This window comes from Barbus barbus, assembly GCF_936440315.1.
Source record: "Barbus barbus genome assembly, chromosome: 3".
In the NCBI taxonomy this organism is placed as follows: domain Eukaryota; kingdom Metazoa; phylum Chordata; class Actinopteri; order Cypriniformes; family Cyprinidae; genus Barbus; species Barbus barbus.
Window position 1 is genome coordinate 43,475,021 of NC_136731.1, and position 27,662 is coordinate 43,502,682.

General features: G+C 36.7%; 1 protein-coding gene across 1 annotated transcript in view; it reads left to right on the forward strand.

Annotated features, from left to right (window-relative positions):
• Positions 1-24,353, forward strand: part of mei1 (meiotic double-stranded break formation protein 1) — a gene marked incomplete at its 5' end in the record, with an annotated part of 29,422 nt that extends 5,069 nt beyond the window's left edge. Inside the window, 24 exons of the mRNA XM_079399859.1 lie at positions 126-329; positions 1,243-1,355; positions 1,587-1,701; positions 2,744-2,863; positions 2,949-3,048; positions 4,239-4,435; positions 4,660-4,736; positions 5,539-5,607; positions 5,687-5,798; positions 5,963-6,023; positions 6,309-6,403; positions 7,100-7,250; positions 7,327-7,462; positions 8,187-8,417; positions 10,062-10,224; positions 10,477-10,563; positions 10,651-10,761; positions 11,164-11,312; positions 12,518-12,715; positions 22,025-22,106; positions 22,372-22,472; positions 22,539-22,670; positions 23,752-23,855; positions 23,932-24,353. Of these exons, the coding sequence (XP_079255985.1) occupies positions 126-329; positions 1,243-1,355; positions 1,587-1,701; positions 2,744-2,863; positions 2,949-3,048; positions 4,239-4,435; positions 4,660-4,736; positions 5,539-5,607; positions 5,687-5,798; positions 5,963-6,023; positions 6,309-6,403; positions 7,100-7,250; positions 7,327-7,462; positions 8,187-8,417; positions 10,062-10,224; positions 10,477-10,563; positions 10,651-10,761; positions 11,164-11,312; positions 12,518-12,715; positions 22,025-22,106; positions 22,372-22,472; positions 22,539-22,670; positions 23,752-23,855; positions 23,932-23,992 (2,969 nt within the window). The 3' untranslated portion in view covers positions 23,993-24,353. The remainder of the gene's footprint in view (positions 1-125; positions 330-1,242; positions 1,356-1,586; positions 1,702-2,743; positions 2,864-2,948; positions 3,049-4,238; positions 4,436-4,659; positions 4,737-5,538; positions 5,608-5,686; positions 5,799-5,962; positions 6,024-6,308; positions 6,404-7,099; positions 7,251-7,326; positions 7,463-8,186; positions 8,418-10,061; positions 10,225-10,476; positions 10,564-10,650; positions 10,762-11,163; positions 11,313-12,517; positions 12,716-22,024; positions 22,107-22,371; positions 22,473-22,538; positions 22,671-23,751; positions 23,856-23,931) is intronic.
• Between the last annotated feature and the right edge of the window lie 3,309 nt (positions 24,354-27,662).

Below are 27,662 nucleotides of genomic sequence, written 5' to 3' on the forward strand. Positions count from 1 at the left end.
CTACACACACAGACACTTAAATGTATACATGAGGTTTCTTCATCCAGGTGTTATTTGTACGTAGTGTGTGTGTGTGTGTGTTCAGGTTTCTTCATGCTGATGTTTGTGTGTGTATGTGTGTGTAGTGTGTATGCTGGAGTGTGTGTGCTCAGCTCTGCTGGTCTCAGATGAGGATGTGAAGGCCGCCGTGTGTTACGTGATGTTCAGGATCTGGAGTTTCGCTCCTGCGGTTCAGACGCTTCCAGACACACTCCGACAGCGCATGTGTGTGTTACTGCTGCACACACTCTCGAACACACACACCACAGCGCTCACCGTCAACTGCCTGGGTGAGACACACACACACACACACACACACACAAAAATACAATCTATATTGTATAAAGCACCATATAAATAAGTACAGGTGACTCACTCTGCAACCGCCTAGATGGGATTTACTGACCATTGACTATTGGTCAGTAGACTATTGACACAGAAACATGATTCATCTGATTTATGAGCATTTTATCTGAGCATTTTTGTGGAATCAAAAGTTTGTGGTCAGTAAGGTTCAAAAGTCAGTAATTAAAGTCTAAAGAAATGAACACTTTAATTCAGAGATGATGCAATAAATTGAACTAAAAATATGGTAGACATTTATAATCGTTAAAAAAAAGAGTCAGAAGTCTTTTTTTTTTCAGAGAGTCAGAATTTGAAAAATTTAAAAAAGTATTTGTAAGAGAAGCTGCATAACGAAAACTCATTCTATTTCCTACATGCATGTTATTGAAATTATTGTGAATAATTCATACATGCATGTTTAATTTTTGGGAATTTGTTTTGAGCTTGTAATGTTTAATAAATTGATTTTTTTTTCTTTTCTATCACTTATACATTTCATCTAACAAAACATTTATTTTCCATCAAGCAAACTGAAATATGAGTGACTGCCTTCACATTTCATACACAATGTCTTAATGCAGCACAGAATATGAAAATAATGCTGCAGATCATTTATTATCATTCACTGCTGGCGTGTTTTGCTGCGTGTTTCGTGTCGACGTGTCTCTTCCACTGTTAGAGGAGCTCTGCAAATGTAGATGCGCAGTAATGCAGGCACATATTAGTGCTAGTCATGATTAAATGTTCCTTTCATGACTTTATAAAAATGCAAAAAAATATATATATTTAAAAGTTTTATTATTTGCTTTACATGAACACAAAATAAGTCTTTAATATGTGTGTGTGTGTGTGTTTCAGGTGTGGTGAAGCAGATGTGTCAGTACTCTGATGTTGTGTGTGTGTTGATGAATCTGAAGGACGGAGGGGAAGATCCTCTGCTGTATCAACCACTGCCGCTCATCCTGAAGAAGGTCTCAACACACACACACACACACACTAAACCAAGAGACAGTTCAGTTCACATGTTTGTTTTTATCACTTTAATGAAGTGCAGATTTTTTTCAATATATCAGTAGTAATATTAATATGAATTGTTTTTGTAAATGAGTTTCCTGCAGGCCCTTTGGACGCTTTCTGATGCACCCTAGTGGACACAGATTTAAACAGCAGCTGATATCTGTGTGTGTGTGTGTGTGTTGCAGCTGTTGTTGAGCGCTCAGGACTCTCTGCAGGTGGTTTCTGTGCGCTGTGTGTGTGCCGTACTGATTCACGCTCCTCTTCGCTTCTCTTCGTCCTTCATTCAGGCTGATTTACCCGGTGAGACGCTCGCCTGAGCCTGACCATCTCACACTAGTGTTGGGTGATATGCTCAGTTTTCATGTCATCTTATCTAAGGTTGGATATTGTTTGAATTTGACCAATTCCGATTCTGATTTCGATTCAATGCTGAACTGAAAATTAAGTGCCTACTGTTGTCTTTTTGTGTTATTACACACTAGGGCCGTCACGATATTAGATTTTTCATATCACGGTTATTGTGGCCATAAGAATTCACGATATCTATAGAAACCTTGGGGATATCAGTCAAATTATTTTTTACTTCGTTTATTGAGTTTTTCTTTTTCACCCAACGAAGATAAGGATACTGATAAACACATGGCACAAGACTCTGGCTGTCTTCTTTGGAGCTCCTATGAAATAACAAGAGAGAATATACTGTCAGGTTCAACAGTATGATGCATAAATATTAATGGTAACACTTTACAATGAGATGTCATTTGTTAACATTAATGTATTAACTAACAATACATGTAAAGTGTTGCCTATTAACATCTAAACTGATACTTTAACCTGTTAACTTGCGTACCCATATGTGAAATAAGACGAGTAAAGAAAATGCGGTACTTATTAAAATAATCACCCTTTACTTACTATATGAACACAGAAACCTCTGTTAAAAGGTTAATGTCCCATTCTGTGACTAGTAAAATAATGGCATCTTACTCTGATGAACACGGCTCTTCTTGGAGTAGCTGCGAGCGCTGCGTCCGCGTTCAGGTACAATACTGCCACCTGGAGCTCAACCAGGTACTGGCGCTGGAGGATTGACATGTGGTGCTATCATAAGAGTCCTGTTCATTTGAAATATTGCGGTTATCGCCAATACCGGTATATCGTCACACACTAAATTAGCACGATATCGATAATTATTACTTTGAATATCACGGTTAACATCAATAACGGTATATGGAGACACCCCTATTACTCACTACTTCTCCAATTGAATCATGTAAAACTGCTCTGACACTGTCTGTATTGTTAAAAGCTCTGTATAAATAAGAGTGACTTGACTTGTCAGAGTTCCTGTTGGAGGTGATGAGCGGCGGCTGCGGTGACGTCTTGTTGTGGTCGGTGTTCAGCTGTTTGCTGCTGCTGTCTGAAGATCCGCTCTTCTTCTCGCAGTGTCACGCCGTCTATGGTACAAGAGTGTGTGTGTGATTCACATGAACTCATTTCATGAGTCAGTCGTCATCCGCCTGACTGTAAGTGTGTGTGTGTTTGAGGTGTGGAGCCGCTGGTTCGCTCTCTGAAAGAGACTCTGGGAAAATCCAACACTGAAGTGCAGAAACAAGGACTGAAGCTACTGAAAACCATACTGGACAGGTCAAACACACACTTTACATACATGCATGTTTGTGTATGTATAAGAAATATCTACAGTACACACATATATAAACAAAAACTTTTATTTTGGATGCGATTATTTGCAATTAATCATTTGACAGCACTGGTATATTTTATTAGTTTATCTGCCTGTCATTTGACCATGAACCAACATCAGACAACCGTGAACGTGTCATTAAACGTGCCATAGAATGGAAAACCTCGGCACAGTTGAATAGTAAGAGTTCTGTACATGGAGATGACATACAGTGAGCCTCAAACACCATTGTTTCCTCCTCCTCATGTAAATCTTGTGCGTGCAAAAGACCACTGTAAAAGAGGCGAATCAGAACATAACACCAACTGTGACGTTACAGTCGAGATCATTGTTTACGCCCCAACATTTGCATAACGTGTACCAACCCAGCCAGACCTGCACAGCCGAATCATCGATGCAGTGTTGCCAGATACTGCTATTAAAAAAATGATAAATAAATAAAAATCAACCAAAATTATTTCAAGTCAGTTAAGATAAGATAAAGATATCACTGACCCTAAACTGCAACGCCCTACGTTATCAACTGTCTAAAGTGTCAAAAAGAGTGAAAAGACAAGTCTACAAACGCTTATAACAGCTGGATCTGGCAACGCACTCACAGCTCTCTCTCAAGCTTCATTCCTCCACCAGCGTCTCGCGCAGTGATCGTGTTCATACCACGGACGCTGCTAAACAGTCTTGCAAAATCTGTATCTCCGTCTGATACAGGCTCAAACATGTAAGGTTGGATGGTCTCTCCATCCTTCACGGATAGCAGAGATCTGTTTGCACTGTGAAACAGCCAATCAGAGCAGAGCTCAAAATGATTATTCATGACCCTTCCAAATAAGCCAATAACAGAGTAGAGAGAAAATCATGTAAAAGAATTTTTGCCCTTACCTAAGCCACATACCTTCTATGTAGATATCAGAGAACAATTTAACATTGTATTTATTTAACATATTTATTAACTTTATAAAGTGTTAAAAAAAGTAGAAAAGACAAGTCTAAAAATGCTTATAACTGCTGGATCTGGCAACACAGAGGCTGTGTCCAATGACACCTTTAAATTATTGAAATATTAACTGAGAGTCAGAAGGACTTTAGTAATATTTTAAGTCAAAGTGTGTTATATGTGTGTGTGTGTTGACAGGCAGCCTGCAGCGGTGCGTCTCTTCCCGACCGACTCTGAGTTTTCTGCCGTGTGTGATGTTATCGTGGAGGGCATGGCCTCGTCCTGTCTGCAGGTGTCCATGTGTGCGGTGCGAGCCGCCACCGTCCTGTTCAGGTCACACACACACAAACACACGATTCGAGCAGATGTTCCTGGTACTGTAGCGGAGCAGCATGGTAAATCACGTGTGTGTATGTGTGTGTGTGTGTGTGTGTTTGCACAGGCCCAATCATCAGTCCAGTCCGCTTCAGCTCGCAGACATCAGGAGGATCGTGGAGGCTGTGATGTCCAAAATCACCGAGCACCATCACACACACAGCAGAGTGAGTGTGTGTCCTGAGCAGCGGTCATGTGATCAGCAGGTGTCATGTGATCATCACCTGTGTGTGTGTGTGTTCAGGAGAGCTGCTCCGGGTCAGATTCAGGGACAGCAGGTGTTTTGCTGAAGACGCTCACGTGCTTCGACGCCGCCTGCAGGTCAGTCTCTCACACACATACACATACTTAAAACAAATACATTGGACATTTTTGTGATTTACCTGTTTTTAATAGTAATTAAGATTAACACTAACATTGTCTATTCATTTGACTCTAACTCTAGCGTTCCCAATTCTTTTTCTATTCTATACTTGTAGTCCAGGTGATATGTGCAACATTTGTTTTCTTTTTGTTTATTATATTTATTCGTGTACTGCGTTAGGCTAACTGAGACTTGTCACAGCACATGTTGTTGCTCTTTTGTTGGTTTTGATTGTTTCTATTGTCATCATTAGTAAGTGGCTTTGGATAAAAGCATCTGCTAACTGACTAAATGTAATGCATGTAAGATTAAGTTTTAAGCAAGTAATAATAAAGTTTAATTAAGTAAAAAGTTTTTATTTTGATGTTTTATTTTAAATGATGATTTATTTAGTTTTTTTGTTTGTTTAATTTTATTAATTTTATTTTTAAATGACAATTATTGAATTATTATTTAAATTTTTCTTTCAGGATTTAATTTAATGAATCATTTTATATTATTTTTATTTTAATTTAGCATTTTAATTTAATTTGTAATATATGCTCAGTGTGATTGTTTTTGTTTTAAAAGTATTGGTTGTATTTTGTGCATTGAGTGTTTTATTTTGATTATTTATCAAATGCTTTATTTTGTTTTACATCATTGTTTTTTTAAATAATTATTATTTGATTATATTTTGCATTATGTGTGTGTGTGTGTAGGTTGGTGGAGATGTGTGTGTGTAACTCGGCTCTGATGGACGGTGTGTGTTCACCTCAGGAGACGCTGGAGTCTGTGTGTGTGTTTCTGCTGCACTGCTGCGACGCTGCCTGCATCCCTGCAGTTACTGTGAGTCTCACACACACTCACACACACTCACGCTGAACTCTACAGGTACACTCATGAGTGTGTGTGTGTGTGTGTGTAGGGTGTGTGTGAGCGCGTCTCATCTCCTCAGGTGCTGCAGCTCTTCCTCTCGGTTCTGTCGCGTCAGTTTTCTCTGTGTCCTGATCACATGACCTCCTTCTCCAGGAAGCTCGGTAAGACCTGACCTAGGGCTCAGAGGTCAAAGGTCAGGGCTTGAGTACTTCTCAAACCAGTGCTTTTATGGACTTTGTTTGTGTTACTCTCATTGAAAATGGTTTTGGTCTTGATGTGTGATTGGTGTAGTTTAGTCACATGACTCTCTGTTATTGACTGTCAGCCGCGTGTGGATTCATCAGACTGACTCTGGAGAGTAAAGCTCAGCTGTGTTCAGGGAACAGGTGAACACACACACACACACACACACACGTCTGGTTTGCTATCCTTGTGGGGACTCCTACCCCTTACAGGAAACTTTTTGCATTTTTAGATTTTAAAAAAAACTTAATTCTGTGTGATTTATAAGCTTGTTTGACCTCAATTTACGTCCCCACCGTGACACAAGTTCCCATGAGTCTGTGTGTATTCAGGTTTAAGTCCCCACCGGTGTATAAAAACAAAAACACACAGAGTCAGACGTGTGTGTGTGTATCAGCTCGTGTTGACTGAGTCTGTGTGTGTTTCAGGAACGCGTCTCTGAATCAGATCTGCTGTGATTTCCTGCTGAAGCTCTGCATGTGTCTGATCTCACAGGAACACAGCTGGACCAGTGAGCTGCAAGGTAACATCATTTATATGCTATTACCGTTTTTATTCATATTTAGACTTTATATTTTCAAGTGAGTTTTTTTGTCACTAAATTACTAGAAGCTTTAGTCAATTTATTTTGTGTTTTTGTTATTTTTATTTTTTAAATATGTATATATAGTTATTATTGTATAGTTTATTATTTTTTATATTTTATTTGTTCTTTTGGTACTTAAAAATTAAGTGTTAAAAATTAAAAATAGCAATTTGTTAAAGTGAAATATTTTACATATATATGTATACATATGTAACATTGTCACAGTGATTTATGTATCATTAATATATTATTGCAGATTTTATTCTTTTAGTAGATTTGTTGTGTTCTTGCAATTTTTATTAATAGTTTGTCTATACAGTTTTTAATAATTCTTATTTTAGTTTGAGATATTTCAGTACTTTATGTAAAGAAAATTAGAAATAAAAAAAACATAAGAATAATAAAAAACTCTTGCTAAGAAAATAAGTGATTTATTTTATTGCAAGTAAAAAAAAAAAGTTTTTAGTTTTAGATTATGATAATAACCTAAAACTAAAGTGTGTTGCCTCAAATGCGTTTCATTCTGATCTGCAGCAGAGCGTCACTCCAGCAAACATACAGTGTTCCACTAACACTTTTCATAAAGAAAACTTTCCGTGTGTGTGTGTGTGTGTGTGTGTGTGTGTTGAGCAGATGTGGAGCGTGTCCTGCAGGACTCTCTGCCGTCTCTGTGCTGCTGTGCGTCTGATTGGCCGTCTGTGCTCTCTGATTTCCCACAATCCCTCAGAAACACTCAGCACTGCCTCATCTACCTGCTGCACCTGTCACTGCTGCATGGGGACAGGTCTGTTTGTGTGTGTGTGTGTGTGAGAGAGAGCGTGTGTGTGATGAAGATCCTCATGATGGTCATGTGACCGCAGGTTTCTGAGCGACTCGGCCGTGTTCACCGCTGTGCTGCGCTTCGTCTCGTGTGTTCAGGATCTTCCTGCGTCGGTGTTGAGTTCAGTGCTCTATCTGCTGTCCGTCACGCAACACGCCGGCCCTCGCCTGGACACGGTCTGCCACTGCTCTGACCTCACTTCCTGTTTCAGCTCACTACAGTACAGTTCAGACACATTCCAATACACCTGAGACCTCTCGGTTGCCATAGCAACAGATGCACATGCATTCAAAACGACAATCAGATAAATTCCAATATATCTGAAATATTATCAATCACTTAAGCAGAAGTTAGAGAACTACATTCAAACACAAGTTTGAATACATCTGAAACGTCATTGGTTACCACAGCATCCGTTATACATTCAGAACTATTCAAATTCCAATATACTTGAAACATTAAATACATTCAAATCTATGTACAAATTCAAATCTAATTGAAGCATCATGAGTTATTGTAGCAAAAGTTCAAACATATCTGAAACATCATCAGTTACTATAGCAACATTTAGAGAACAGCTACATTCAAAACATGTTCAAATTCAAACAAATTCAACTACATTTGAAACACCATTGGTTGCCATAGCAACAGCAACATTCTAAACTACTTTCAGATTTAATTTGAAAAATCTTACCTGTTTATTGTAGCAACGGTTAGAGAACAACAACATTCTAAACTACATTCAAATTAAAATAACACAGCAATATAGAAGCACGATAACACACTGCATGTGATCTCAGTCAGACTGCTAACAGCCTAGCAACACCCTAGCAACCAGTCAGGTGTGTTTTGAAACCTAAATAACAGAGTGTGCTGCTGATGTAGTGTGTGTTTGTGCAGGTGTCTGTGAGCGTCCTCTCTAAAGCTCTGTCCTCCTGTCCGCCGCTGTTCTCTCGCGCTCTTCCTCTGTCCGTCCTGAGCTTCATCTTCCTGTATCCGGAGCTCTCGGAGCGGTTCGGAGCGCCGGCTCTGACGGGACGTCTGTCTCGCGGGTCAGAGGGGTCTCAGCAGGAGGAGCAGGAGCTGCTGGAGCTGCTTCACACACACCCTGCAGCGCTGCTGGCCACACTGGTGACTCACGCTCACACTCACACTCACACACACACACACACACACACATCACATCACAGTTATAAAGGCAGAAGCTGACATGAAACACATGTACATGACAACTGAAGAGCAAACTTTATACACTCATAATCCAACAATAGTTCTGTAAGTCTGATGAAAATGAGGGAATAACAGTATGTATTGACATTATTACATACTGTATTATTATTATTATATTATATACAGTATACATTATAATACACAGAATTTGTCAATGAGCAGCATTTCATATTCACACACTTTAAGACCAACAACTTTCAGTATTGTTGTATTTCAGTATTTTTTTTTATTAGATTTGATTTAATTAGTTTATAATTATTTTTTTACACACACACACACACACATACAGTCAACCCAAAAGTTATTCAGGCACCAGATATACATTTTTTAAATACTTTTTTACTACTAATATTTTTTTTATTATTTACAGGTTCATTTATGTAGGTGAGGGTATCAAAATAAAGTCAACTGTGACGTAGTATATCCCAAACATTTTCGTACAGGACTAACAGTAAAACTGATGATAATGTGGGACCAAAAATGATTCAGACATTTTGACCTGAGCATGTTTTGTTACATGCCTTTCTATCAAAGTTATCTGACGTTATCAAGAAGAATTTGTTCTGACAGTTTAACTCTTCAGTCTTGGTCATATTTTATTATCATTTTCTCAACTATAGCAAATACACTGATAATGTGAGGCATTTTGAAGTTGCCTGAATAATTTTTGTTATTTATATATATATTAGTGCTGTCAAACGATTAATCGTTAAAAAGTTTTTGTTTGAATAATATATGTGTTCGGTGTATATTTATTATGTATATATAAATACACACACATACAGAATATATTTTGAAAATATTTACATGTATTTACATGTCTATATTTATATTCATATAATTTATTATAAATAAATATATTTAATATATAAAAATAATTTTTTTCTGAATTATATACATAATAAATATACACAGAACACATACATATATTATGTAAACAAACTTTTATTTTGGATGCGATTAATCTTTTGACAGCACAAATATATATATAGAGAGAGTAAATAATTTATTAAACATTTTTGTAAAATAATTTATTAAAACATAAAACAAAACAAAAAAGCATTAAAAAAATAAAAATAATTATTTAAAGTATCTCAATGTGATCCAGCTATTTTTCCTGTTTTTAAAGGAAATGAATTTTGATTAATTCAACAGATGGTACTTAAATGATACTTTATCTGCTATGATTCCTTTTAGACAAGTTATGATTATAAATAAGACAAAAGAAGCTTTAAAATAAGTTAAAACGACTAAAAATCAAGGTATTTCTGTGTAGAATTCCTGAAGTTTGGTGTGAATTGAATGATTTCATTATTTACATTATAGCTGTAATTATATTTAGTTTGAACAGAGTGAGGCTTTAGAGGCGAAACGGTTAAACACCTGCTTTAAGACTCTAATATAAGGTCTATTGTCAGACAGTCATTAAATTACTGTGACACTGTGTGTGTGTGTGTGTGTGTGTGTGTGTGTGTGTGTGTGTGTGTGTGTGTGTGTGTGTGTGTGTGTGTGTGTGTGTGTGTGTGTGCGTGTGTGTGTGTTCAGGCCGTGGCGTGTGATGCCGAGTCTGCAGCGTCTCGTTCAGCCGTCGGTGTGCTGCAGTGTTTCCTGCGATCAGCCGACAGCAGCAGCATTAGCGGGACATCTGATCTCTGTGATCAGATCCGATCAGCGCTGCTCAACGTACTGCAGAGACGCACACACACAGGTCAGACAACACACACTCACTTCAACACGAGTCATCTCTTACATTTGTTCATGCTGACCGTCTGTAGTGTAGGACACACTGTAGAAATAAAGGTAGCATCTAGCCAATCGCATTCAGATCCTCGTTCTGGTAGGTAGAAACACTCAGTTTGACGGTCCAATCAGCAGCCAGGGGTTATTATCAAGCCCCGCCCCTCGATTCACTCATAAACTGATCACAGTATATCAGCTGCTGATGTTTGGTCTGTTTCAGACGGTCTGTCTGTGCTGCTGGACGTGTCGTCTGTGATTCACTCGTCTGGCCAGAGGGAGCACACTGACTTCAGACTCCTGTACCACGGTGAGAACACACACACACACACACACACACACACACACAGAGAGAGTTTGGATACTGTTATGTTCATGTATGTGTGTGTGTTTGTAGTCAGTAATCTTGTAGGCAAGCTGGACTCCAGTGACTCTGAGCTGCTGCTGTCTGTTTTCAACTTCCTGTACTGCTTCCTGTCTGTGTGTCCTTCACACGCTACTGATAGAGGTAACACACACCCATAAACTGGAGGAGATTTCATTTTTTTATTATTATTAGCTTTATTAGCTCTACTCTGCCAAAGAGTGTTCTCTGCCTTTCTTGATTAACAAGCTTGAGTTCTGAGCTGAGAGATAACAGTTTCTTGCAAGAAAATAAATCTTCAAAAGACTTTATTGACTCATGCCTCTATTGAAGTAGAAATTTGCCATGACATAAACACAACACACATTCACACACATTAAACCACAAATATATACACTTACACACACACACACTTTGTCTTTCATATGGCCTAATGCCTTTAAATGATCATTTCAAATTGGCCATAGACAACTGTTTTCATATTCTAATAATCACAAACACATTCACAGATTCATGACCTGATGAGTGTGTGTGTGTGTGTTTCAGCGGTGTGTCTGCTGCTGGGAAACATCAGGCTGCTGGAGCTGCTGGAGGAGGTTTTGTCTGCCTCTTCATCCTCGTCTTCATCACTGCAGTGCTCCTCTCTTCTCCTGCTCTCCTCCCTCACACTCCTGCAGCACAAACACTCTGCTCAGGTAAAACACACTCCTCCTGCTCAGCTGAGATCTGTGTCGTCTCACTAGTAAACACCTGACACGCCTTTACACTTATAAATCACACGGAGTGAGTTGTTTTGGGGGGAAAGTCTCCTGTGAGGGGTAAGTTTAGGGTTGGTGTAGGGCAATAGCACACACAGTTTGTGCAGTATAAAAACCATTACACCTATGGGATGAACCCACTTTTCACAAAAACAAACGTGTGTGTGTGTGTGTGTGTGCTGAAGGTTCACAGGAGTGTCAGTGTGGATCTGCATCAGATAATCAGACGACTGGCCTTCAGCAAGAGACACACGGACACACTGCTCATCAGTAAGACACACATACTCACTCTCACAATTAAAACACTTACACACACACACACACATACAGACACACTGCAAGAAAACTAGAGTGGTTTCATGTAAAATAGCTGAATTAATGCATCTTTTGGGTTTTCAAACAGGACAAGGAATGTACTTTAATGTGTTGATTAAATATATTTAACAATGTTTTATTGAACTAGATATTCTTACTGGCTAATTTAGTTTTCTAAAGAAGGAAATCACTTTTGTTGCTGTTTTAAAAGAACATGGACATGATTTGGAGTAGTTAAGGATTGGAAGCCTCTTGTTTTTCTAGTTTTCATCACACAAATAGCGTTCATTTTTATGATTAATATAATAAATCAGGAATCTAGACGAGGTCAGAAAGCATCTGAGTTGAGCTTTGGTTGATTTGTGTTTATGTGAAAGTGCAATAATAAAGATGAAATGTGAAAATACATTTCTTAAATGACGGTAACTGATGATTTTTGAAATCACAAAATAAATAGTAATTACTGTAAATGCCTTCACTGTGACAATATCAACATCAATATCTTTTAATTTTGGAAACACATTGTGTTTTTTTCTCATCACACTTAATATTCTTACACTGTAAAAGTATTCATATACTGTATGATACGATACAGATGCCTTTATATTTTAAGAAAGGTTTGTAATTTTTGCCGAAAGGTTTTTGTTGTTGTTCAGAAGTTTAGCTTAAAATGAGTTTCATGAGCTGAAGTGATCACATGATCTGCAGATGTTTCTCCAAACGCTTCATCCGTCATTGATTTGCTGAGTTTACATGTCGTTCACCTTTAATCAGAACAAATAAAGACATGCTGGGACTGAAAGACTGATACAGTTGAACTGTAATGAACTGAGAGTGTGTGTGTGTGTGTAGAGTGCAGTGTGCGGTTTGTGCAGGTGTGTTTGGATGTGGACGCGTCTGCTCTGCTGTGTGTGTGTGACGCAGCGCTGCAGCGACCTCTGACCTCTATAGATGGCGCTCTTCATCCCATCGGACACAGCGGCGCTACAGGCCTCATGACCGCGCTGAGCGCACTCATGCTAACGGTACACACACACACACACACACAAACTAGTTTTGACCTTCATGTTGTGTTTTGGTTACTTTGACCCAGAGAGGATTTTCTTTTTTTCTAAAAACACTAATTAAACCAAAACTGAGTGATTTTGCTCACACAGGGTTTAACGACTTCCCAAAAATGTTTATTAGGGCCCAAGCCAGTAAGGCGCAGGGCCCTATTGTTCTTCTAAGGATTATTATTAGGGCCCAAGCCAGTAAGGCGCAGGGCCCTATTGTTCTTCTAAGGATTATTATTTTTTTTTTTTTTTTTTTTTTTTTTTTTTTTTTTTTTTTTTTATTTCAATCATCCGGGCACTTTTGGGGGCCTTAACGTGCCCGAAAACTCTCGAAAATTGGCACGCACGTTGGAACCTGCGGCCATTAGGACGCCGCTGAGGCTGGGACCCGGGCGTGGCACAGGGGCTCTACGGCGCCCCCTGGAAAATTGTCAGAAAGCTTGATGTATAGCTCACACATACTTGCACGTATTCATATGAAACTCGGTACACATATAGAACTCATTGAGCCGAACAACTTCCGCGCAGCATGTCATAGGCTCCGCCCAACAGGAAGTCGGCTATTCAGGGCTGTTTAAAAAGCGCATGCTCTGGAATTTGATATACTCCTCTGAGGATTTCCATACGATTGCCACCAAACTCGGTGAACATGATCTCAGGACATTGGGGATGCTAAATTGCGAAGATATTTTTGATATGTCGAACGGTTTGCCCGTGGCGAGGCGATGAAGTTATGGCGAAAAATGAGACCCAGGAAATGCCTAATAACGTCCACATACATTGTATGATGTAGATCAAACTTCAGTGATTTGTTCTTTGTATGATGCCGATCGGATAGATGTGACTATTATGACTGAAAGTTATAGCGCCACCAACTGGCTGCAGGAAGTGTGTCGTTTTCAAAATGCTTTGAATTCAGCATCTTATTTTTACTCGATTTGCTTCAAACTTCACCAGAATAATGTCAAAACACGGCCGATGTAAAACTGTGAAGGGAAGATTGATATCTAAAATTATGTTGCCATGGCAACGTGTCAAAGTTGAAAATTCGTTTCTGGTGATTTTGAGGCAGATAACATGTTTAGAATGTCATGAAACTCAACACACATATGAGTATTAATGATAGTTAGACACTGGAAAAAGCTCATATACGGGCGTGGAAGAGGCACTCTATAGCGCCACCTTTTGTCAAAAATGAGGGGGTTAGTTTTAGCTACAGACCCCAAACTCGGTACATAAATTGTTCTAATTAATCCGGACAACTTTCTAATTTACAGTCATTAGCTACGACCAACAGGAAGTCGGCTATATTTATTTTAATGTGGGTTTTTTTTAAAAACGGGCTGTAAACAAATTAATACTCCTCCAAGCAGAAACACGGAAATCACACCAAACATTTTTTATCATGATGCCAAAATACTGAAGATGCTAAATTGCGGACGGATTTAGGATATCTTGAACGATGATTTAATGGCAATTTATTAAAGTTACAGTAAAAAAGATCATTTCTTTTTTTTTTTTATCTTTTAAGAGCAGCTTCCAAACACTTCATAAAAAATTACATACACAGAACAATACAGTCTGAGGATATGTGATTAATTTTATGAATTTACAATACACTATGCAGAGGAGAAAATTTGAAAACTATCAGAGAGTTAGACTTAGACTGCTTCTGAGTGAGAGATCCCTGTCAGCCTGCATCTGAGTGAGGGGTGGGGGTGGGGTGGGGTGTGAGTGACTGTGTGAGTGACTGTGTGGATTGAGGCAGTGGGTGAGAGAGAGAAAGAGAGAGAGAGGGTCTGTTTTTTTAAATCTTTAAAAAATGCTTATAAATCATTAAAGATTTTGATAACACTTTATAATAAGGTCTCAATTCTTAACATTAGGAAATGCATTAATTAACGTGAACTAACAATGAAAAATATATTTTTACAGCATGTTAATTCTTCCATGATAGTATGAACTAACAAAGAACAATTTTTTTAAAGCATTTATTAATCTTTTTAATGTTAGAAAATTAGTCATGTTCAAAAGATAAACTTTAAAATGTAATAATATATAAACACATTTTGGAATTAATATTGATCAACATTAAATGGTATATAATTATTAATGATTATATATATATAATGATAGCTACAGACACCAAACTCGGTACATAAATTGTTCTTATTAATCCGGACAACTTTCTAATTTACAGTCATTAGCTACGACCAACAGGAAATCGGCTATTTTTTTTTTTTATGTGTTTTTTTTTTTTTTAAACGGGCTGTAAACAAATTCATACTCCTCCCAAGCAGAAACCAACAATTCACACCAAACATTTTTTCACATGCTTCCAAGATACTGAAGATACTACATTGCGGACGGATTTAGGATATCTTGAACGGTGATTTAATGGCAATTTATTAAAGTCACAGTAAAAAATAACACTTTTCTTTTTTTTTATCTTTTAAGAGCAGCTTCAAAACACTTCATAAAAAATTACATACACAGAACAATACAGTCTGAGGATATGTTATTAATTCCATGAATTTACAATACACTATACAGAGGAGAACATTTTCAAACTTATCAGAGTTCTCCTGTCTCTGTGCTTCTAATGTGTGCGGTAGGTGACTGGGTGGGTGACTGACTGTGTGAGTTCAGTGAGTGTGGAGGGAGAGAGAGAGAGAGAGAGGGTCTGTTTAAACTTCTCAATAAAATCCTTAAAAAATGCTTATAAAGCATTAAAGGTTTTGATAACACTTTATAATTAAGTCTCATTTGTTAACAGTAGGGAATGCATTAATTAACATGAACTAACAATGAAAAATGTATTTTTTACAACATGTTAATTCTTCATTGATAGTATGAACTTACAATGAACTAACAATGAACAAAATATTTTTAATATTAGAAAAATAGTCATGTTCAAAAAATAAAACTTTAAAATGTAATAATATATTAACACATTTTGGAATTGATTTTGATAAACATTAAATGGTATATATTTATTAATGATGTAAATTAACAACAGTTAAATAATGTTGTTTTTTAACATTGGTTAATTCACAAATAACATTAAATATTAACAATATATTTTTTACTTTATTAATTTGTGTTAGAAAAAATTATTCATGTTAGTTAATGGAAAAATAAATCATTAAAAAAAGCTTATAAATCATTAAAACCTTTGGTAACTATAATAATTTCTCATTTGTTAGCATTAGTAAATGCATTAACTAACATCAACTACCAATGAAAAATATATTTTCACAGAATTTAAAGTTTTATATGTTGTTCTGTGTGTGTGTGTGTTTCACTGAGTTGATGGTTTGGATTAACCCTTTAATTGCCGTATCCCTTAAAACCAAACTGCCAGAGGGTTACTGTGATGCTTGTGCTCGCTGGGCACCGTTTTATCGATGCCACCGGGGTGGCGTATGCTGACGGCTTGGGCCCGTCATCGCTGCTCGCAGCTATATTTTTTTTTTTTTTTTTTTTTTTTTTTTTTTTTTTTTTTTATTTCAATCATCCGGGCACTTTTGGGGGCCTTAACGTGCCCGAAAACTCTCGAAAATTGGCACGCACGTTGGAACCTGCGGCCATTAGGACGCCGCTGAGGCTGGGACCCGGGCGTGGCACAGGGGCTCTACGGCGCCCCCTGGAAAATTGTCAGAAAGCTTGATGTATAGCTCACACATACTTGCACGTATTCATATGAAACTCGGTACACATATAGAACTCATTGAGCCGAACAACTTCCGCGCAGCATGTCATAGGCTCCGCCCAACAGGAAGTCGGCTATTCAGGGCTGTTTAAAAAGCGCATGCTCTGGAATTTGATATACTCCTCTGAGGATTTCCATACGATTGCCACCAAACTAGGTGAACATGATCTCAAGACATTGGGGACGCTAAATTGCGAAGATATTTTTGATATGTCGAACGGTTTGCCCGTGGCGAGGCGATGAAGTTATGGCGAAAAATGAGACCCAGGAAATGCCTAATAACGTCCACATACATTGTATGATGTATATCAAACTTCAGTGATTTGTTCGTTGTATGATGCCGATCGGATAGATGTGACTATTATGACTGAAAGTTATAGCGCCACCAACTGGCTGCAGGAAGTGTGTCGTTTTCAAAATGCTTTGAATTCAGCATCTTCTTTTACCTCGATTTGCTTCAAACTTCACCAGAATAATGTCAAAACACGGCCGATGTAAAACTGTGAAGGGAATATTGATATCTAAAATTATGTTGCCATGGCAACGTGTCAAAGTTGAAAATTCGTTTCTGGTGATTTTGAGGCAGATAACATGTTTAGAATGTCATGAAACTCAACACACATATCAGTATTAATGATAGTTAGACACTGGAAAAAGCTCATAAACGGGCGTGGAAGAGACACTCTATAGCGCCACCTTTTGTCAAAAATAAGGGGGTTAGTTTTAGCTACAGACACCAAACTCGGTACATAAATTGTTCTTATTAATCCGGACAATTTTCTAATTTACAGTCATTAGCTACGACCAACAGGAAGTCGGCTATATTTATTTTAATGTGGGTTTTTTTTAAAAACGGGCTGTAAACAAATTAATACTCCTCCAAGCAGAAACACGGAAATCACACCAAACATTTTTTATCATGATGCCAAAATACTGAAGATGCTAAATTGCGGACGGATTTAGGATATCTTGAACGATGATTTAATGGCAATTTATTAAAGTTACAGTAAAAAAGATAATTTTTTTTTTTTTTATCTTTTAAGAGCAGCTTCCAAACACTTCATAAAAAATTACATACACAGAACAATACAGTCTGAGGATATGTGATTAATTTCATGAATTTACAATACACTATGCTTAGGAGAAAATTTAAAAACTATCAGAGAGCTCTTAGACTGCTTCTGAGTGAGAGATCCCTGTCAGCCTGCATCTGAGTGAGGGGTGGGGTGGGGTGGGGTGTGAGTGACTGTGTGAGTGACTGTGTGGATTGAGGAGCTGGGTGAGAGAGAGAAAGAGAGAGAGGGTCTGTTTTTTAAAATCTTTAAAAAATGCTTATAAATCATTAAATAAGGTCTCAATTCTTAACATTAGGAAATGCATTAATTAACGTGAACTAACAATGAAAAATATATTTTTACATCATGTTAATTCTTCCATGATAGTATGAACTAACAAAGAACAATTTTTTTAAAGCATTTATTAATCTTTTTAATGTTAGAAAAATAGTCATGTTCAAAAGATAAACTTTAAAATGTAATAATATATTAACACATTTTGGAATTAATATTGATCAACATTAAATGGTATATAATTATTAATGTTTATATATATATAATGATAGCTACAGACACCAAACTCGGTACATAAATTGTTCTTATTAATCCGGACAACTTTCTAATTTACAGTCATTAGCTACGACCAACAGGAAGTCGGCTATATTTATTTTAATGTGGGTTTTTTTTTTAAACGGGCTGTAAACAAATTCATACTCCTCCAAACAGAAACACGGAAATCACACCAAACATTTTTTCTCATGATGCCAAAATACTGATGATGCTAAATTGCGGACGGATTTAGGATATCTTGAACGATGATTTAATGGAAATTTATTAAAGTTACAGTAAACAAGAAAAAACATTTTTTTTTTATCTTTTAAGAGCAGCTTCCAAACACTTCATAAAAAATTACATACACAGAACAATACAGTCTGAGGTTATGGGATTAATTTCATGAATTTACAATACACTATGCGGAGGAGAAAATTTAAAAACTATCAGAGCTGCTTTTGAGTGAGAGCTCCCTGCCAGCCTGCCTCTGAGTGAGAGCTCCCTGTCACTGCTGCTGAGTGAGGGGTGGGGGTGGGCTGTGAGTGACTGTGTGAGTGACTGTGTGGATTGAGTGTGGATTGAGGCAGTGGGTGAGAGAGAGAAAGAGAGAGAGGGTCTGTTTTTTAAAATCTTAAAAAAATGCTTATAAATCATTAAAGATTTTGATAACACTTTATAATAAGGTCTCATTTCTTAACATTAGGAAATGCATTAATTAACGTGAACTAACAATGAAAAATATATTTTTACAGCATGTTAATTCTTCCATGATAGTATGAAATAACAAAGAGCAATTTTTTTTAAAGCATTTATTAATCTTTTTAATGTTAGAAAAATAGTCATGTTCAAAAGATAAACTTTAAAATTTAATAATATATTAACACATTTTGGAATTAATATTGATCAACATTAAATGGTATATAATTATTAATTTGTATATATATATATATATATATGATAGCTACAGACACCAAACTCGGTATATAAATTGTTCTTATTAATCCGGACAACTTTCTAATTTACAGTCATTAGCTACGACCAACAGGAAGTCGGCTATATTTATTTTAATGTGTGTTTTTTTTTTTTTAAACGGGCTGTAAACAAATTCATACTCCTCCAATCAGAAACACGGAAATCACACCAAACATTTTTTGTCATGATGCCAAAATACTGATGATGCTAAATTGCGGACGGATTTAGGATATCTTGAACGATGATTTAATGGCAATTTATTAAAGTTACAGTAAAAAAGAACACTTTTTTTTTTTATCTTTTAAGAGCAGCTTCCAAACACTTCATAAAAAATTACATACACAGAACAAGACAGTCTGAGGATATGTGATTATTTCATGAATTTACAATACACTATGGCGAAAAGAAAATTTTCAAACTTATCAGAGTTCTCCTGTCTCTGTGCTTCTAATGTGTGCGGTAGGTGACTGGGTGGGTGACTGACTGTGTGAGTTTAGTGAGTGTGGAGGGGGAGGGGGAGAGAAAGAGAGAGAGAGAGAGGGTCTGTTTAAACTTCTCAATAAAATCCTTAAAAAATGCTTATAAAGCATTAAAGGTTTTGATAACACTTTATAATAAGGTCTCATTTCTTAACATTAGGAAATGCATTAATTAACGTGAACTAACAATGAAAAATATATTTTTACAGCATGTTAATTCTTCCAGGATAGTATGAACTAACAAAGAACAATTTTTTTTTAAAGCATTTATTAATCTTTTTAATGTTAGAAAAATAGTCATGTTCAAAAGATAAACTTTAAAATTTAATAATATATTAACACATTTTGGAATTAATATTGAACAACATTAAATGGTATATAATTATTAATGTTTATATATATATATATATATAATGATAGCTACAGACACCAAACTCGGTACATAAATTGTTCTTATTAATCCGGACAACTTTCTAATTTACAGTCATTAGCTACGACCAACAGGAAGTCGGCTATATTTATTTTAATGTGGGTTTTTTTTAAACAGGCTGTAAACAAATTCATACTCCTTCAAGCAGAAACACAGAAATCACACCAAACATTTTTTCTCATGATGCCAAAATACTGAAGATGCTAAATTGTGGACGGATTTAGGATATCTTGAACGATGATTTAATGGCAATTTATTAAAGTTACAGAAAAAAGAGAACTTTTTTTTTTTTATCTTTTAAGAGCAGCTTCCAAACACTTCATAAAAAATTACATACACAGAACAATACAGTCTGAGGATATGTGATTAATTTCATGAATTTACAATACACTATGGAGAGGAGAAAATTTAAAACTTATCAGAGATCTCCTGTCACTGCTTCTAATGTGTGCGGTGGGTGACTGGGTGAGTGACTGACTGTGTGAGTTCAGTGAGTGTGGAGGGGGAGAGAGAGAGAGAGAGAGAGAAAGAGAGAGAGAGAGAGAGAGAGAGAGAGGGTCTGTTTAAACTTCTCAATAAAATCCTTAAAAAATGCTTATAAAGCATTAAAGGTTTTGATAACACTTTATAATTAAGTCTCATTTGTTAACAGTAGGGAATGCATTAATTAACATGAACTAACAATGAAAAATATATATTTTACAGCATGTTAATTCTTCATTGATAGTATGAACTTACAACGAACTAACAATGAACAAAATATTTTTAATATTAGAAAAATAGTCATGTTCAAAAGATAAAACTTTAAAATGTAATAATATATTAACACATTTTGGAATTGATTTTGATCAACATTAAATGGTATATATTTATTAATGATGTAAATTAACAACAGTTAAATAATGTTGTTTTTTAACATTGGTTAATTCACAAATAACATTAAATATTAACAATATATTTTTTACTTTATTCATTTGTGTTAGAAAAAAATATTCATGTTAGTTAATGGAAAAATAAATCATTAAAACCTTTGGTAACTATAATAATTTCTCATTTGTTAGCATTAGTAAATGCATTAACTAACATCAACTACCAATGAAAAATATATTTTCACAGAATTTTAAGTTTTATATGTTGTTCTGTGTGTGTGTGTGTTTCACAGAGTTGATGGTTTGGATTAACCCTTTAATTGCCGTATCCCTTAAAACCAAACTGCCAGAGGGTTACTGTAATGCTTGTGCTCGCTGGGCACCGTTTTATCGATGCCACCGGGGTGGCGTATGCCGACGGCTTGGGCCCGTCATCGCTGCTCGCAGCTATATTTATTTTTGTACTTTTTGAGATTTTTTTGCTACCTTTGTTGCTCTTGTGGTGTAGCCACTCAAAAATGACCGGTCCACAAACAAATGCTATAAAATCTCCAAATCTTGAATTCAGTCTTTTTGTCAGCTTGTTTTCATTCAGTTGGCACAGTTTTGTATTTCCTCTTGGAAATGACTGATAGTAGGCCTCACTGATCTGAGGTTGATCTGCTGAGTGAATATTGCCAAAATAGTCCACCAGTAATGTTTTATCAATCAAAAACTGAATATTGCCAAAATAGTCCACCAGTAATGTTTTATCAATCAAAAACTGAATATTGCCAAAATAGTCCACCAGTAATGTTTTATCAATCAAAAACTGAATATTGCCAAAATAGTCCACCTGTAATGTTTTATCAATCAAAAACTGAATATTGCCAAAATTATCCACAAAAAACAAACAAACATGTTTTTCACAAAAAAACTGAGGTTTAAGCTCAGATCAATGAAACCTACAATCATTCAGTTTCAAAAAGAAACACAAAACCGGTTCTATTTAAAAGAACACAGTACTGAATATGAGATTTGGGGATAATATAGCATAACAAAAAAAATTGACCAACTATGTTTAAAAGTTGTTGTTTTTTTCACCACAAACGGTAAATTAGGGTGACGGATTTTCAGCACAGCACAAGAGTTGAACACAGTGTGATTGAGTGAGAGTGAATGGGTCAATGACTGATGTGTGTGTGTGTGTGTGTGTGTGTGTGTGTGACAGATGCAGGATCTGATGGTCAGTGCCGCTCTGAACTGTCTCGGGTCTCTGATGGGATTTCTGCGCAGACGGATCCCTCAAACCGGTACAAACACACACACACACACACGCATGCTCAGTCATGCAGTGAAAGCGGTTCACTAGTTAAAAGCGCTCAAGAATCAGTCAGATCCTGTTTCTGCTGGTGTTTAGCACATGTTTCTGTGAGAGAAACTATATCAATAACCTGAAAGAAAGACACTGGAGGACTATGAGATGAGCTCACTGATGGAGTCAAACATTAATAACAGGCTTTAGATGGACAAACACACACACGTGATTGTGTTATTGTTGTGTGTGTGTGTGTGTAGCGCAGCACATGGTGTGTCAGCCGTGGATGCGGTTCCTGCTCTTCTCTTTACTCTCCTGTGACCAGAAACTGAGACCTGCAACGCTGCAGCTGCTCACACAGGTAACACACACACACACACACACTCTTCAGCTCTGTTCTTTTGTCTGAGTGTGTGTTTGTGTGCAGCTGGTGTGTTTCAGCGGCGGAGTCTCACACTGGAGGACTGAAGTTGAGTCTGTGTGTGAGGAGATTGAGAAACGAGGAGCGACGGACCTCTCTGATGACAGCACACGCACACTGAGACTGATGCTCACACAGGTGTGTAACACACACACACACACACACACACACTGAGACTGATGCTCACACAGGTGTGTAACACACACACACACACACACACACACACACACTGAGACTGATGCTCACACAGGTGTGTAACACACACACACACTGAGACTGATGCTCACACAGGTGTGTAACACAAACACACACACACACACACTGAGACTGATGCTCACACAGGTGTGTAACACACACACACACACACACACACACTGAGACTGATGCTCACACAGGTGTGTAACACACACACACACACACACACACACTGAGACTGATGCTCACACAGGTGTGTAACACACACACACACACATGTTGGGTTTCCATGTTTTATGGGGACATCCCATAGGCGTAATGGTTTTTATACTGTACAATCTGTATGTGCTATTGCCCTACACCAACCCTACACCTAAACTTAGCCCTCACAGGAAACATGCTGCATTTTTAGATTTTCAAAAAACTTTATGCTGTATGATTTATAAGCTTGTTTCCTCATGGGGACCAAAAAATGTCCCCACAAGATTAAGATTTACTGGTATTACTATCCTTGTGGGGACATTTGGTCCCCAGGACGTGATGAATACCAGGTGCACACACACACACACACACACACACACACTACTTTCAGAAGTTTGATCTTTTAATGTTTCTGAAAGAAATCCCTTCTGCTCACTAAGGCTTATTTGACCAAACATGCAGTAAACATTTAGAAATATTAAAATAACTGTTTTCTATGTGAATATCTGTTAAGATGTAATTTATTTCTGTGATCAAAGCTATATTTTCAGCATCATTACTCCAGTCTTCAGTGTCACATGATCTTCAGAAATCATTTAATATACTGATTTACTGCTCAAGAAACATTTAAGTGATACGTTTTATTTCTCAGGATTCACAGATGAATATAAAGATAAAAAGAACAGCATTTATTTGAAATAGAAATACGTCTTTACTCTCACTTTGATCAATTGAATGCACCCTTGATCAGTATTAAGTATTAATTTTATCTGAAATGTTCTGAGTGTGTTATTAATGTGTGTGTGTGTGTGTGTGTGTTCAGTGTTGTGCTCTTTCTCCTCCTGATGATCTGAGGATGAGGATGGAGGCTATACAAGAGTCACTCAAACATCTTCCTCCCTCTGAGAGCTCGAGCAGACACGTGCTGTATCCTTAATACACACACACACACACACACACACACACACACTGATGATGCTTTCCTTAACACAGTGTGTGCCAGTCGGGTTGGACAAGTCTCTGTCTGTCTGTCTGACTTCATAATCAGCACTCAGGACCTATGAAACACACACACACACACACACACACACAATAACACACACACACACACACACACACACACACTTCTGATGAGTTTGACTTCTGTTCCTGCTGAAGATGTTTGTTACTAAAATATCTTTTATATACCTATTTATTTAGATTAATAATAATTAGTTATGTAATATATACAATTTGTTATTGTTTAATTAATTATATAATTTGTTGAGTAACAAAAGTTATTGTTTAATAATTATTGCTATTAATAAGTAATTACTCAGTCTGTCATTTGTGTGGTGAAATGGTTATGTTCGTGTTCATTTTTTACTTTTTTGTAATTTTCATGGTTATTTATTAATATTCATTGCTATTAAAAGTTACTCATTTTATTAAGTGCTCTCAAGAATGGTTATTGAACTAAAATAATTATTAGTTACTCATTTTAGAGACAAATATGGGTATTGATTAATATTATTTTGTACTATCAATTATAATCACTCAACAGAAATGGTTGATTAATATTCATTTTTAATATTAATAATAATGTAAATAATTTGTTACTCTTTATAATTTGAGTACAGACAGAATGGTTGATTTATTTTTATTTTGTACTATTAATATTAGTTAAACATTTTTTAATAATTGAAGCAAAAATGGTTTATGGTTTAATGTTTATTTTTTCTGTAAATTATCATGTTGCTCACTTTATAATTGCAGTAGTGACATGTTTATTATTAATTTGTAATATTAATTAATTATAATTACTCATTTTATGTGTGCGGTAACAAAATGTTTTTTATATTTTATCTGTAGTATCAAAACAGCTATTGATTAATTCATAATTGAATTATTTATTAAAGGGGTCATCGGATGCCCATTTTAGATTTTGATTCTTTAGGGTTTTAATGAAAAGTCTATAACATACTTTGGTTAAAAATTTCTCAGTGGTCGTGTAAAAAACACCTTTACTCTGTCAAAATCAGCTCTGTCTTCAGCACGCTGATCTAGTCCATGTTTCTTTAAATGCTAGTGAGCTCTGCTGACTCCGCCCCTCTCTTCCTGTGGAGTGACGAGCAGACCATAGATACGTGTAGATTCCCTATTCGACCGCTCCAGATACGTTGCTCAGATTCACCATAATAATCAATGAATATTCAAATATATACAAGCGTATAACTTGCTGTTGTAGACGCACACAGTCTATGTGCTCAAAGATTCGCAGACTGTTGCAAAAATGGCGGATGGCTTGCGTATCGCGGCCCATAGAAACAATCCATAATGAGGCATCTAGGTATATATATCTATGGAGCATACTAAACTTCAGCTGTGAAACTGGCTAACTAGCACATTATTAGGAAAGGTGATTTGCAAAGATTCAGAAAAACCCTTATACTCACTTCTTCTGATAAAGCTGGATCACGAATGATTCGCGCAAACATCTTGTCTTCTCCGCACCGGAGGCGGACAGCTCTCAGCTCACTCAGGGCGGGTCTACGGTAAGACGGTCTTGTCAATCAACTCTCGTGGGAGGGGCCTGTACAGAACTACATCATTCTGACAGGAATCTCAGAAATGGCCTGATTCGAGAGAGTATTTTTAAACAGGGATTTAAAAAAAAAAACACGGTGGATTTTTATCATTATAGGATGGATGTGTACACACACTTCCAACATACATTTAAGTGAATTTTGCATCCGATGACCCCTTTAAATGGCCCTGCTGTGTGACAAATATATTTTAAAAGTATAAATATTCCATTTAGTCCTCAAGTTAGAGATATTTCACCCGAAAATGAAAATTCTGTGATTAATTACTCGCCCTCATGTCGTTCCAAAGCTGTAAGACTTTCATTCATCTTCAGAACACTCTCTGACCCTCTGCAGACAGCAGGGATCCTGACACGATCAAGGCTCAGAAACCTAACAAAGAGATCGCTAAAATAGTCCATGTGTCATCAGGGGTTCAACCGTAAATTTACGAAGCTACAAGAATACTTTTTATGCAAGAAAACTACATAATAAAATAAAATAACAACTTCATTCAACAATTTGTCTCCTCCGCGTCACCCTGGAATGGGAATCTACATCACTGCGCACTGCATTCTGGGTAGTCGCCGCCATGTTAAGTCGGACATGCTAAGTATCATACCGTGACAGCAGATACAAATCACCAGAGTACAAAACAGCTGTATTTGCATTAATATTTTTAAGAGCTGCTTGCATTTGCTTAGAATAAATGGACTAATATTCATATTCAGTAATGTTCATTCGAGCGAGCAGTCGTGAGGCCAGAACACAACACACACACACACACACACACTCAATGAAATCATACGGCCGCCTTCTATCGTATCACACACAGGACCAAACTGATTTCTCTTTTGCAGTTTTTAATAATTAGATGGCACTGATATATCTGCCAGATAAAATAATAAACACAATATAGCTTGATCTCAGCCAGTTCATGTATTTCAGTGGTTCTCAGTTACAGTCCTCTGCATTTTCCGTACGGTTCTCTTATCACTTCAGACGTTTGTTCTACTCGACAGTAAGTGGACATCACAGTATGTTCCGCCATGATTTCAGTTCGAAGCGAACGTATATGTTCCATTCAAAGAATTTAAATAGTATTTATTGACAGGGGTATATTGTCACGCTTCACACTTGTCCAGTACGTTTTGCAGGCCGTGGCGTAGTACAAATCCGTGAATGAATGCTCCCAAGTGAAGTAAACATTACCGGATTTTGATCTGAACATAAACAACGTTTCAATGTATATAGGGTGACAGGGAGGAGACGAAAAGTACAAAAAGTATTCTCGTAGCTGCATAAAATTACGCTTGAACCCCTGATGACACATGGATTATTTTAACGATCTCCTTGCTATGTTTCTGGACCTTGATCGTGTTAGGATCCTTGCTGTCTATGAAGGGTCAGAGAGCTCTCGGATTGCATCAAAAACATCTTACTTTGTGTCCTGAAGATGAACAAAGGTCTTACGTGTTTGGACCGACATGAGGGTGAGTAATTAATCACATAATTTTCATTTTTGGGTGAACTATCCCTTTAACAAGAGGTAAAGATGGAAGCATGAAAATATTACAGTGTTGCATTTAAGAAAAATCCTTCTAGTCTGTCATGTTAATTGTTGCAGTTTAATTTAATTAAAAACCTTTGTAGATGTAATGGGTTGTCAAACCAGCTGAGAGGAATACATGAACATTTGTTTTGAGCAGTTAAACAGCAGGGAAAAAAACTAAACTTTGATTTCTTTCTCAGTGTTCATTTTCTGATTTTGCTCAGTTTCAGTTTGTTGAGAGAAATGTCCTTTGTTTGTTTCAATTCAACATTCAACACTTCTAGAGTGATTCTAAAGCTGAAGAACCACGCTGAACACCTAAACTAGTTCACTTTTCAGTGTTTTACCAACGTGACACTTTATGAACGTATTCGATACTGAAACTAGTGATCCGCTTCTGGACAGAAGAATTTATGCAAAATTCATAATTGCTGTTTTTGTATGATTTTGTGGTTATCTTGTCAGGGTAACCTCGATTCATCACAGTAATTGGGGTTATTAGAGTTCATTTAGTTGTTTTTTTGCTGTCACACATTAACAGGAGTCAGTCAAATGAGAACTCTTGTTCCTGGGTGGGGTTTTTCTTCTTCTTCTCCTTTTTTTGTGTTTTGTGTTATT